Genomic DNA, 13,787 nt, shown 5'->3' with positions numbered 1-13,787 from the left:
AGTCCTAACCACTGGATTGCCAGGAAAGTCCTTCATATGCTTTTATTAACTATGTAAAACCATAACTTAAAAATGTTTGTACTACAGAAAGGCTCACAAAATCCCCAAATCCCAAAACACCACACACATACCACACCACATGCAGCATTCTCACTGAAAAGAATAAAAATTACAAAATAGCTGGGCCGTCTTTTTAAAAATCCAGAAAATTTACCTATACACAAAACTCAAAAACTACACAAAATTTAAATCTTACGTCTTATTTCATTACTTGGTAGATGACCATAGATTTCATTTCACGTTAGTAAGGGATGTACCCCTGAGCCTTATAAAAATAAATCAAAGATCTAAACAAAAATCTAAAATCTGTGGTGTGTCTCCCTAAATACAGTCTGCCATGCAATGGAATGTAAAAGATAAAGGGCTCATCGAAATTATTCTGCTCTTGGGCAGGGGCGCCCCCCGCCCCCCGGCTGATAAATCTCTATCTAATCAGGATCTCCCTCACAATCCCAGATTCATTTCCTTCCTGTGTTTATCTGTTTTCTCAGTACTAGGAAGAATTGTTTGTTTCACAGGCTCGGCAGCAGTTTTACGCAATCAGGTGCACAACCCGAGCTGGCTCCTCTGCTTAGAGGCCACACGCCCTGCGCAGGGAGATGCAGGCAGCCTCCTGCAAGTGCTGAGACGTTTGTGGCCGCTTCCTACCCTGCTGTGCAACGCCAGATTTGCTTAAAATGTGCCCCGGTCTCCTTAAAGGATGCCAGCAGTGGTTGTGAGGGAGCCTGCCCGTCCGTGAAGCTGCTACTGCCGGGCTCCCTGGGCCAGGACACCTGGAGGTGGGCAGGGCGAACAGCGCGCACCACCACCGAGCCTCGTCCAGAGGCGGTGAGGCTGAGGCCATGATCCAGGCCCGGGAGGCCGAGCCCAGCCAGGGAGGAGGGCAGTGGGCAGAGCAGGGTGAGTGGTGCTGACCACCAAGGCGACTGCCGTCACCTTGAAGCGGAGGGTCCCTGAAGACCACTGGGCCACGCTCCGTTCCAGGCGCACATGAGAAGGCCTCCCAGGTGGTGGCCTGAGAGGCGGTGGACTTGGTGACAGGCCCCACAGAGGCACCATGGACACCAAGGGCTTGGGAGGGGCCCTGGAGGCCAGATGGTCCCAGGCGCGTCCCCGTGGAGACCTCATAACTAGTTTGTAGTGATTCCACCTTTAAAGTAATTTACTACACTCCAAGTCCTGTTACGAGGTCCAACAGCAACATAAAAAAGCAAGACAAAACTTTGGAGGTATTTTTAGTCACCCACCACTCTAGACACCGACTGTTAAGGATCCTGCATCACAGCCTGGACCTACGGAATTTCCTGAATTAGAAAACATTCATATGGAAGTAATATATGTTGGGTGTAGGTTTTAAACTGACTAATCATTATGATCACATCATGTAACAGTACAAAACTGTTTATTTATTCCTTCCTTCATTCAAACATTTAATGAAGGATTACTATGGGCCCAGCCCTAGGCCAGGAACTTCTGATACAATGGTCATCATTAACAGACTCAGTTCCTGTTCTCATGGAGCTTAGTCTAATGGAGGAAATGAACATAAGTCAAATCAGTGCAAAAAAAAGATAATAATAATGCGTAAGTGAAAAGTGGGACCAGTGCTGTGAAGAAAAGTATTCTGTAGACAACAGAGGCTTTTAAGCAGCACAGTACCATTTTCAGATTTGCACTTTAAGATAAGGAAAAGGTCTTGTAGCTACATGAAATTACAGTGCAGAGAGGTGTTTAAGGCAGCAGGATCAAATTAACTACACAGAAATACAACACTAACGTTTTCCTAATTCTTATGACAGCTGCCAAGGGAGCTTCAGTGATTGTAAATCCAAGGCCAGTTTTAATGCTGATGTCCTCAAGGCATGTGGGTCTGGCCAGAGCCCGAAGTCCAGACCATCAGCTTCATGGTCAGTATAGCTGTCCTCGCCTTTCAAGAGAGGAGACTCTGCTCACCTGATTATCCAGTTTCAGCTGCCGAAGCTTCATGGTCTCATCCTCAAAGGCACTGTTAAAAAAAACATGAAAAAAAAGCATGTAAAGAGAAAATCCTTATAAAACCATGTCAATCTCATCTTTTCCATGTATCTAGTCCTTTGGGCTATTTGGAACCAATTAATTCTACCTTAGGGAAAGCACAGGTTTCTAGATGCTGCCCACACTGACTGCAGGTGGACATGCCATCCTTAATGCCACACATAGTCCACAGAGGACCTGAGGAGACTGAAATACCCAAAGGATAAGAAAAAGGCAGAGCACAGACCCCCATGCATGTGGGGATTTTTTTTTTTCTCTTTAAAACCATATACTGGGGACTTGCCACAACTACTGAGCCTGAGCTCTAGAGCCCGCGAGCCACAACTACTGAGGCCCGCATGCCTAGAACCCATGCTCCACAACAAGAGAAGCCACCACAATGAGAAACCCGTGCACTGCAAGGAAGAGTAGCCCCCGCTCGCCGCAACTAGAGAAAGCCCGTGTGCAGCAATGAAGACCCAATGTGACCAAAAAATAAATAAATGAATAATCTATAAACAACAAATGCTGGAGAGGGTGTGGAGAAAAGGGAACCCTCTTGCACTGTTGGTGGGAATGTAAATTGATACAGCCACTATGGAGAACAGTATGGAGGTTCCTTAAAAAACTAAAAATAGAATTACCATATGACCCAGCAATCCCACTACTGGGTATATACCCAGAGAAAACCATAATTCAAAAAGACACACGCACCCCAATGTTCACTGCAGCACTATTTACAATAGCCAGGACATGGAAGCAAACTAAATGCCCATCGACAGACGAATAAAGAAGTTGTGGTACATATATACAGTGGAATATTAGCCATAAAAAGGAATAAAATTGAGTCATTTGTTGAGACGTGGATGGATCTAGAGACTGTCATACAGAGTGAAGTCAGAAAGAGAAAAGCAAATATCGTATATTAACGCATGTATGTGGAACCTAGAAAAATAGTACAGATGAACCGGTTTGCAGGGCAGAAGTTGAGACACAGATGTAGAGAACAACGTATGGACAGCAAGGGGGGAAAGCGGTGGGGGGTGGGGATGGTGGTGTGCTGAATCGGGTGATTGGGATTGACATGTATACACTGATGTGTATAAAACTGATGACTAATAAGAACCTGCTGCATAAATAAATAAATTAAATTATTTAAAAAAGATATAAGCAACAAGGATATATTGTATAGCACAGGGAATTATAGTCATTATCTTGTAATAACTAATATAATATTGTAAATCAACTATATTTCAATAAAAAAGGAATATTAAAAGTTAAAAACATTTGCTAATTTGATAGGTAAATTGGCCTCTTGATTTAATTTATGGTTTTGATGACTTTAAACAATTTCTAAATAATTTTTCATGTTTATTAATTACTTAATAAAGTGTAGTTAAATAGGGACTACATTACAGTCTTGCATTTTCAGAAATAATGCTGAAGGGAATTCAGCACTATCTAGCCTCAATCTTTCATTTCATAGATAAGGACTAGTAGTTAGTCCAGGGAGGTTATATGGTTTGACCAAAGGTAAGACAGAATTATCACTGATTAAAAAAAAAAAAATACTTAGCACTGTGTCTGCAATATAATGAGTTTTCAGTATATGTTTTTTTTTTATTTATTTATTTATTTATTTATTTATTTTTGGCTGCGTTGGGTCTTTGTTGCTGTGCACGGGCTTTCTCTAGCTACGGCGAGCACGGGCTACTCTTCATTGTAGTGCGCAGGCTTCTCATTGCAGTGGCTTCTCTTGTTGCAGAGCACTGGCTCTAGGCACGCGGGCTTCAGTAGTTGTGGCACACGGGCTTAGTTGCTCCGTGGCATGTGGGATCTTCCCAGACCAGGGATCGAACCCATGTCCCCTGCATTGGCAGGTGGATTCTTATCCACTGCGCCACCAGGGAAGTCCCAGTGCTAAGTATTTTTAATGTATTATTTTATTTATTCCTCAAAACAGTCCTATGAATTAGGTACTATTATCTTTCACACTTTGAAGATAAAGAAACAGACCTGGAGAGCCATGCAGAAGCAGACACTAATCCTGGTCCCTTTGCAAAGTCTAAATTACACCTAAAAATCAAATATATTCTACTTCTTTTTTGAAGCTAGCTCTAGGAGACAGAAAGTTAGATAGTCTATAGCATCTTACTAAGGCCACTGACTTCCTTTAGATCTAGCAAGTCATTTAACTTCCTCTTCAATAAAAGAATTAATAAAACACTATGCCAGGGAATTCCCTGGTGGTCCAGTGGTTAGGACTCCACACTTCCACTGATGGGGGGGCGGGGGGGGGCCGTGTTCGATCCCTGGTTGGGGAACTAAGATCCCGCAAGCTGCGTGGCCCAGCCAAAAACAAAACAAAACAATACAAAACTCTATGCCAGTCATCACAGTAGACTGCAAGTACGGATGAACAGACAAGATTTAATACCGTCAGGAGACAGATTTGCTTGACTGACGGAAGTCCACAAAAATGGAATCAAATGACTGTCTTCAACTGATAAACCAAACCCTTCTGAATGTCTTTAAGCTCTCTCTAAAGTCTTTTCTATTTCTGACAATTTCCTAATTTAAGATTTTGTGACTCTTCATTCTTAGAAACAGTAAAGTATAAAACAAGGCAGAAGTGGTTCTCAATTATTTGTACTATAAATTTTTTACTAGGAGTTGATTGCCAGAAAAAAACTATAAATACAAAATCTTATTTAATAAGACAAATTCCATGGCTACAAAGGGAAGAATGGCTTTCCAGCATTTGTGGTAAACACCCCAAAGCACTTTCGTTTAACGGTTAACCACCACATTCCTACATTTTAGAGGTTTTATGCATTTTAATAATGCATTGCAACCTGGAATTTGTATACGACGTCCAAGGCTCTTCCTGACTACTAACGTGTAAGCAGATTTAATAACCCCTTAGATATAGATGTGGAGGTGCATTCTGGTTCTCTGACAGTCCCCTCTATTAATTCCTTTATAACCTTTACGTTTTAGAATAACAACAACATGGGCTTCCCTGGTGGCGCAGTGGTTAAGAATCCACCAGCCAATGCAGGGGACACGGGTTCAAGCCCTGGTCCAGGAAGATCCCACACGTCACAGAGCAACTAAGCCCATGTGCCACAACTACTGAGGCTGTGCTCTAGAGCCCATGAGCCACAACTACTGAGCCCGCGTTTCACAACTACTGAAGCCTGCGTGCCTACAGCCCATGCTCCTCAACAAGAGAAGCCACTGCAATGAGAAGCCCACGCACCGCAATGAAGAGTAGCCCCCACTTGCCATAACTAGAGAAAAGCTCACGTGCAGCAACAAAGACCCAACGCAGCCAAAAGTAAAATAAATAATAAATTTTTTAAAAAAAGAATAGCAACAACAACATTGAGTGTTAAATAAATCTTCTCGTTTTTCTCCCTAATTTAAAAGAGTGACAAACGACAAAAATATCAGATATGTTATGTTTCGCCTCGACTTTGTGGGCCCCTATCTAGATATGCTCCGGATTTACTTACTGTTTTTAATCCTCATTCACGTATTTTTAAACCAAGCTTTATGTATACAGTGATAGATTATTAGTATCCAGTGAACATTAGTATACACTTGAAAAAGTCCTACATAAAATAACTAAGACAAAAAGTAAACTCACTGTAATGGATTAGTATTTTCAACAGCTACTGCTATGAATCTGCTTTTCCTCCAACTCACTTGGTCCTCTTCACTAAACCAGAACTGTGAGACCCTCTAGCATGGAAAAAAAAATCAATTCTATCCCCCCTTAAAATGCTAAAACCTCTTCAATAACTCTAAAATCTGAAACACAACTGAAGTCCTCAAACATTTCTCTTAAGACCTCTAACAGTGAAGAAAACAGGTGTGTCTTTAATGCCTTATCCTGACACCACTAATTCCTTTCATCAAGCCTGGGCAAGATGAACAGTTTACATAAACAGGGTGGTACAATCAAAGCATCTGACCGGAACAGAAGAGGCACTAAAAAGATGCTATATAACTGTTGCACTTAGGTACCTCCTCTAGATCAAAAGTTACACTTTCTCTGTGCTCTAGTTTTAAATTATAACTTAGCAGAAATAATAAAGATATTTTATGTACTTATAATAAATCTGAACTAGCATTTCTAGTCAGACTGGAATATGATCTTACTAAACTTGCATTTTTTCCTCTAATAGTGTCTTTCCTTCATTTGAAACGAAGTTGTTGAATAGCAAGCCTAAACAAGCCTGGTTAGTAAATCCACACAAAACAAAAAGCAGTCCTATAGAGTAAAAGAAATGAAATTACTGTTTTTCCTCCCATTTTTCTCATGGAAAATTTCCTGTTTAATTGGTACAGGAAAAACCTTAAACATGTATCTTTGAGGAACACAGATCTATCACACAAGTGTGGCCCATGGGAATGCCCACAGAACACCATTCTCTTGGACTGCTCTCCAGTTGCTGATTAGCCACAATCTAAACTGAAGATACCCACAAGGCTCTGCTGCAGAATACACACAGAGAAGTTTCCGAGAACGTGCTCGACCTGCCCAACTTTGTTTATGGGCACCAAGCTCAAAATGGATCAAAGACCAAAACGTAAGAGCTACAACTATAAAACTTAGAAGAAAACATAAGAGTAAGTCTTCATGGGACTTCCCTGGTGGTGCAGTGGTTAAGGATCCACCTGCCAATGCAGGGGACACGGGTTCAAGCCCTGGCCCGGGAAGATCCCACATGCCGCGGAGCAACTAAGCCCGTGCGCCACAACTACTGAGCCCACGTGCCACAACTACTGAAGCCCGCGCGCCTAGAGCCCGTGCACCGCAACAAGAGAAGCCCGCGCACCGCAACGAAGAGTAGCCCCTGCTCACCACAACTAGAGAAAGCCCGCGCACAGCAACGAAGACCTAATGCAGCCAAAAATTAATAATTAATTTTTTTAAAAGGCAATGAATCTACGTGAAGGGCACAGGTTATCAACTGTACTTTTCTTGCAACTTTCCAGAGTATTTAAATTTTTTCAAAATAAGAAATTAGAGGAAAAAAAGAAAACAGACATTTTGCTAGACGTCTATTTCACAGTCATGTACTGAGTACACTTAAAATCCACACGTCCTTTATTCTAGCACCTGAATTACATATGCAGTATTTCTAAGGAAGGCGGATGATATGAAACAATAAAGAAACGTGCCCAAGATCAAATATGTGAGAAACTCAGAGCCCGCCTTAAAACATCACTCATTCGATTGCCGGTCCACAGCTGTACCTAACAGACCATGCTGCCAAACAATCTGAAGCATTTAGTAATGTATCAGTGACCTGCTGGGTTCCACGATTATCCTACACTTTTAACATTCCCGTCAAGTTCTCTCAGCCTGCAAAAAATAAATAAATTTTTCTAGCTGCCAATAACAACATTCATTGCTGCTCTACAGTCAAGGAGTACTTCTTGCTGTATCCTACACTGTGCCAGATAATAGGGATGCTGTAACCAGCACCTAGCTGCAATCTGGCCCCTGATGCGGGGAGCTGAACAGGCTTCTTCTGTGGTTCTGCAGGAAGTCAACACTAATCCTGCCAGGAGTGCAGCAGGAAAAGACTTGCCAGATGAAGGCTGTGCGCAGCCCATGGCTTTCCTAACAGCAGCTTGAGTGAACACTTCTTTCGCTGACTATAATATTGCTTCACAACATGACAAATGATACTTTTCAGTCTCAGAAACTAGTTACAAGAACTTCCCTGGTGGTCCAGTAGCTAAGACTCTGCGCTCCCAATGCAGGGAGCCTGGGTTCGATCCCTGGTCAGGGAACTAGATCCCACATGCCGCAACTAAAGATCCCACGTGCTGCAACTTAGACCCGGTGCAGCCAAATAAATAAATATCAAAACACTTCTAATACTCAAAAGAAAAGCAAAATTACCAAAGAAACTTACAAACCTCAGCACTTTCTAACGTCACCAACATTACTAAGGGCGTGTGGTGCCTAGAATGTGGAGGATGTAAAATAAATGTCTGATGGATGAACTTTATAAATTATTTACTTATTATTTATTTTTGGCTGCGTTGGGTCTTCGTTGCTGCGCGCGGGCTTTCTCAAGCTGCGGCGAGCGGGGGCTACTCTGCATTGCAGTGCGTGGGCTTCTCATTGCGGTGGCTTCTCCTGTTGTGGAGCACAGGCTCTAGGTGCACAGGCTTCAGTAGCTGTGGCACACGGGCTCAGCAGTTGTGGCTCACGGGCTCTAGAGCGCAGGCTCAGTAGTTGTGGCACACGGGCTTAGTTGCTCCATGGCATGTGAGATCTTCCTGGACCAGGGCTCAAACCCGTGTTCCCAGCACTGGCAGGCAGATTCTTAACCACTGCATCACCAGAGAAGTCCCGTGATGAATGAATTTTAAAGGTACATGAAAAACATTCCTCTTACTTATGACTTAATGAAATACTCTAACTAATCATCCCTTGATTTGACTTTGAAGTAGGTAAAAGATATTATCATCCCCATTTTATAGCTGTATGACTATGGAAAATAATTAATAAAATTTTAAAGAATAACCCGTTACCTTGCCTAATTATGAGAAATAATTTCAACAGTGGTTACTGTAAGCCTAAAATGATTTTTTTAAAGGAAAAAACTGTTACTGTTTTTTAGTTTTAAGCCTCAAATGAACCTTTCACAGATTTAATAAAATAGAACCTACACTACTGGCTGAACACGTACCGTAGTCTACTATCAGAAAGGTAAATCTCTTAGAGGCACAATCAATCCAGTTGCTGGGATGATAGAGCCTTCTGCTCTGTTCTTTTGTTTTCTCATTTATTTTCCTCTGTCAGTTATGTGTTTCATTGGGACAAAGTTTCAAACTATACTGTAGTATTGGTTATATCATATAACAGACCTTTAGTCTGTTTGCTGGCCAGAAATAGTCAGTCTGAGATCATTATTCTATATGACAAAAGCTGGCAGCAATGATTTTTAAACACATCCTCAAATTTGAACTCACTGCACTGTTCATTTCTTTATCAAAATGCATTTGAGAGCCAAATGATTAATAATTGTAGCACCTCCAAGGTGGCATATCGTCCCATTACACATTCAACTATATTTTTCTAACCAGATCTCTTGCACTTGTCAATCAAAATTTATTTTATTATATACTTCTGATAAAGTTTTTGTGGCAACTCCCTATTACAATTGCCAGAAAATCTTGGACTCAACAAACAATAAGCTTTGTTTCATCTACAAAGAATGATGCTCTGTTTGCTACATAATCTTGGCTACCATTGTTCCTACTTTGATACATCAATTTGCTGTTAGCTGTTGAATACTGCTTTGACCCTTGAAGGATGTGAGGGTTAGGGGTGTCGGACCTCCTCAAGTCAAAAATCAGTCCCAAATCTGACTACAACCTTACAGCCGGCCCTCTGTATCTGAGGTTCCCCATCCTAGGATTCAACTGACCAACCAACCACAGATCGTGTAGTATTGCAGTACATATTTATTGAAAAAAAGTCTGCAAGTAAGTGGACCCACTCAGTTCAAACCCATGTTGTTCAAGGGTCAACTGTATATTCTTGCTTTACCTGATCAGCTTAAATTGACTCTGATCCAAACTGCAAACAGCCCCTCCGTTTTACACTCATCTTTATCACCTGTAAATACTTACTAGGCGCCTACCGTGCACTAATTTTGTACATACAAGGGACTGAGCAACAAGAATGGACAATTGCTCCACTTCAAAATGGGCATTCATCATCTGTTAAAGAAAAACTTTATAACCTTTTTGGAGGGAAATTTAGCAGCCTTAACCAAAATTTAAACTCTGCATCTCCAAACATACTAAATTTACAAAATACTCGGCCAAACATACCAAGATACATGTAACAACAAAGATACATATAACAAGCATTACTGTCTGTTTTCAAAAGGAAAAAACTGAACATAATATTCATGTCTGTCAACAGGTGAGCAATTAATAAGATACATTTATGAAAAATGATACTTTGTGGTCATTAAAAAGAATAAGGTGAATCTAAAGTACTGAGTTGTAAAGCAATCTATGACACCTGCCTGACACCCTGCTCAGGCAGGGCTTCCCTGGTGGCGCAGTGGTTGGGAGTCCACCTGCCGATGCCGGGGACGCGGGTTCGTGCCCCGGTCCGGGAAGATGCCACATGCCGCGGAGCGGCTGGGCCCGTGAGCCATGGCCGCTGAGCCTGCGTGTCCGGAGCCTGTGCTTCGCAGCGGGAGAGGCCACAACAGTGAGAGGCCCGCGTACCGCCAAAAAAAAAAAAAAGGCTCAGGCAGAGACGCGGCGTGAGGAGCCCTCAGCGACTCCAGTCCAATCTCGGCCCGGGGTACCCTGGAGGAGGGTCGAAGGCTGGCCGAGGACTCTGCCCACCGCTGGCGCGGGGAGGAGAGCGAGAACCGCCTGAGCCGGGTGTACTTTTCGCGCCCTGCGTTCCCAGGCTGGCCCTCAGCCCGCAGCGCTGAAAAAAGGGGCAGGGGATCAGAGTTGGAGGGGAGATCCAGGTGAAGCAGGTTCCTCTGCAGATCCAGCGCTGTTAAACCCTGCCAACGCACACTTTTTAAAACATGCAGAAATTAAGGCTTAGGGAACTAGACAGTCACCTGCAACAAGTGGATGGATTCGAAAAGTCCAAGCTCCTTCTAGAACAGCATCCAACCAGGCCGCACACTGCAGCATGTATGCTCTATACAATTCATAACACACATGATGACACTGAAAATAAAGTGGTTGCAGATCTAGGATGTGGCTGTGGAGTGCTTAGCATCGGAACTGCAATGCTGGGAGCAGGGTTGTGTGTTGGATTTGACATAGCTGAAGATGCACTGGAAATATTTAACAGGAATGTAGAAGAGCCTGAGTTAACAAATGTTGACATGGTTCAGTGTGATGTGTGCTCATTATCTAACAGAATGTCCAAGTCATTCGATACAGTAATTATGAATCCTCCCTTTGGGACCAAAAATAATAAAGGGACAGATATGGCCTTTCTGAAGACTGCTTTGGAAATGGCAAGAACAGCAGTATATTCTTTACACAAATCCTCACTAGAGAACATATTCAAAAGAAAGCTGCAGAACAGAAAATCAAGATAGATATTATTGCGGAGCTAAGATATGACCTGCTGGCATCATACAAGTTTCATAAAAGAAAATCGCTGGACATTGAAGTGGACCTAATTTGGTTTTCTTTTTAAAAGCCTCCAAAGAGAGAAGCAGCTTAAAATCTAATTAAAATGAATAAAAAATGTTTACTAAAAAAAAAAGGCTCAACAGTTTTTCAACAAACGGTCCTAGGGCAACTGGATATCCACATGTAGAAGGATGAATCTGGACCTCTACCTCACAGCATACATAAAAATTAACTCAAAATGGATCAAAGACCTAAATATAAGAGCTACAACTTTGAAACCCTTAGAACACAGGAGTAAATCTTTGTAGGCTTGGGCTAGGCACTGACTTCTTAGACATGACACCAAAAGCAAAAGGAATAAAGCGAAAAATTAACTAATTGGACTACGTGTACATCAAAATAAAAAATATCCACATGTGAAATGACACTATCAGCAATTGAAAATACTATCTATAGATGAGAGAATATTTGCAAAACGTTTATCTGATAGGCACTTGCATCCAGAATATATATACAACTCTTACAATTAAGTAATAAAAAGACAAATAACCCAATTAAAACTGGCGAAGTAAATGAATAAACATTTCTCTAAAGATATAGGAGTGACCAATAAACACATGAAAAAAATGCTTCATAGGGACTTCCCTGGGGTGCAGTGGTTAAGAATCCGCCTGACAATGCAGGGGACACGGGTTCGAGCCCTGGTCCGGGAAGATCCCACAAGCCACGGAGCCCGTGCGCAACAACTACTGAGCCTGCGCTCTAGAGCCTGCGAGCCACTACTGAGCCCGCCTGCCACAACTACTGCGGCCCGCACACCTAGAGCCCAAGCCCTGCAGCAGGAGAAGCCGCCGCAATGAGAAGCCCGCGCACAGCAAGGAAGAGTAGCCTCCACTCGCCGCAACGAGAAAGCCTGCGCAGCCACGAAGACCCAACGCAACAAAAATAAATAAATAAATAATTTTAAAAACCCTTCATATTATTCATCGTTAGGGAAACAAATCAAAACCACAATGAGATGCTATTTCACATCCACTAGGACAACAATAATGAAAAAGACAGATGATAACAAGCATTGGTGAGGATGCAGAGAAACTTGGTGGTGGTCCCATAAACTGCCGCAGCCATTCTGGAAAGCAGTCTGATAGTTCCTCAAGCTGTACAACAGTCACCACATGACCCGACAGCCCTACTTGGATGTATACGCAAGAGAAGTGAGAATACATGTTCTCACAAAGACCTGGACACGAGTGGTCATATAGCAGTATTACTCGGTATAGCCAAAAAGTGGAAACAACTCAAATGCCCATCAATTAACTGAATGGATAAACAAAACGTGGCATAGCCATACAAGAGAATATTATTCAGCAATAAAAAGGAATGAAGTACTGATATATGCAGCACATGATAGCATGAATGAACCGCAGAAACATTTTGCTAAGTCACAGTCACAGAATCCAGTCACAAAATACCACGTATCGTACAATTCCACTTAGATGAGATGTCCAGAGGAGGCAAATCGTAGAGGCAGAAAGTACATTAGTGGCTGTCTTGGGCTAGGAGTAGGGGAGGGGACAAGGGAATGGCTGTAAATGGGCAGGTTTCTTTGGTGGGGGGGTGTGTATGATGGGAACGTTCTAAGATTAGATTTTGGTAATAGTTGCAAAACTCTGCAAACACGCTAAGAACTACTGAATTGCATACTTAAAATGGGTGTATTTTTCAGTATGTAAATTATACCTCAATATAGCTATTAAAAATAAGGTACAGTAATATATACTGTATTTTCAGTATATAAAGATTATATTTTTCCAAGTGGGGGAAAAAAAAAAAGATGTGTGTGATGTCCACAGGCACAGAACTCCAGGATATACACAAACTGTCAACAAGTCGCCTCAAAGGTAGGGTATCAAAAAACCCTTCTTTTCCAAACCAGACATTTTTGAGAGTAAAAGAGTATGAGTAATTATACATTTATAATTATAATTAGTAATTACAACAGCAGCTGTAATCAGAGACAAGAGTAGTGAAACAGGAAAGCTTTCCATACCCCACGTTTTACTTTTGTGATTTCACAGAACCAGTCATTACTTCCCTCCAACTTATGGACATATAAATAGCCTTTAAAGTCTAATTTTATATCTAATAATCAATTATTGGCACACTGATGTTTATGTCGCTTTGTTCAGGCAATATTTCCATCAAAGTGCCTCTAACAGCCGAAGAGAGTGATTTCATAGGGAAAGGAGGGGAAGTATAGCCCAAAGAAACCATCTACAATACTCTTATCTTTAGAACCTCAAGTTTTACCCTGAAAATTAATTTAACTTTGCATTCTACATTACATTATTACTGGCTCTATTTTAACAAAAACCCCACTTCTGTCTTATAATAATATTCATAATATGAATAAATATGACGGTCCAGGAAGAAACATCCTTATCTTGTGACTCAGCACAGGGGTCTGCAAACTACAGCCTCTGGGCCAAATTCGGCCCACTGCTTATGTCCGTATTGCCCGTAAGCTAAGAATGTTTTTTTCATTTTTAAAAGGT

General features: G+C 41.9%; 1 protein-coding gene and 1 pseudogene across 2 annotated transcripts in view; one reads left to right on the top strand and one right to left on the bottom strand.

Annotated features, from left to right (window-relative positions):
• Positions 1 to 13,787, bottom strand: part of TULP3 (TUB like protein 3) — a 42,518-nt gene that overhangs the window by 22,312 nt on the left and 6,419 nt on the right. The window contains exon 2 of the mRNA XM_082666802.1: positions 2,014 to 2,065. Coding sequence (XP_082522928.1) covers positions 2,014 to 2,065 — 52 coding nt within the window. The remainder of the gene's footprint in view (positions 1 to 2,013; positions 2,066 to 13,787) is intronic.
• Positions 10,668 to 11,296, top strand: LOC309830206 (rRNA N(6)-adenosine-methyltransferase METTL5-like; annotated as a pseudogene). Its single transcript has one exon. The product of its transcript is annotated as an rRNA N(6)-adenosine-methyltransferase METTL5-like (transcript).

This window comes from Grampus griseus (genome assembly GCF_964374135.1).
Source record: "Grampus griseus genome assembly, chromosome: 11".
Taxonomy (NCBI): domain Eukaryota; kingdom Metazoa; phylum Chordata; class Mammalia; order Artiodactyla; family Delphinidae; genus Grampus; species Grampus griseus.
Note: the sequence above shows the minus strand (reverse complement) of the source record. Positions and strands in the feature narration are given on the sequence as shown.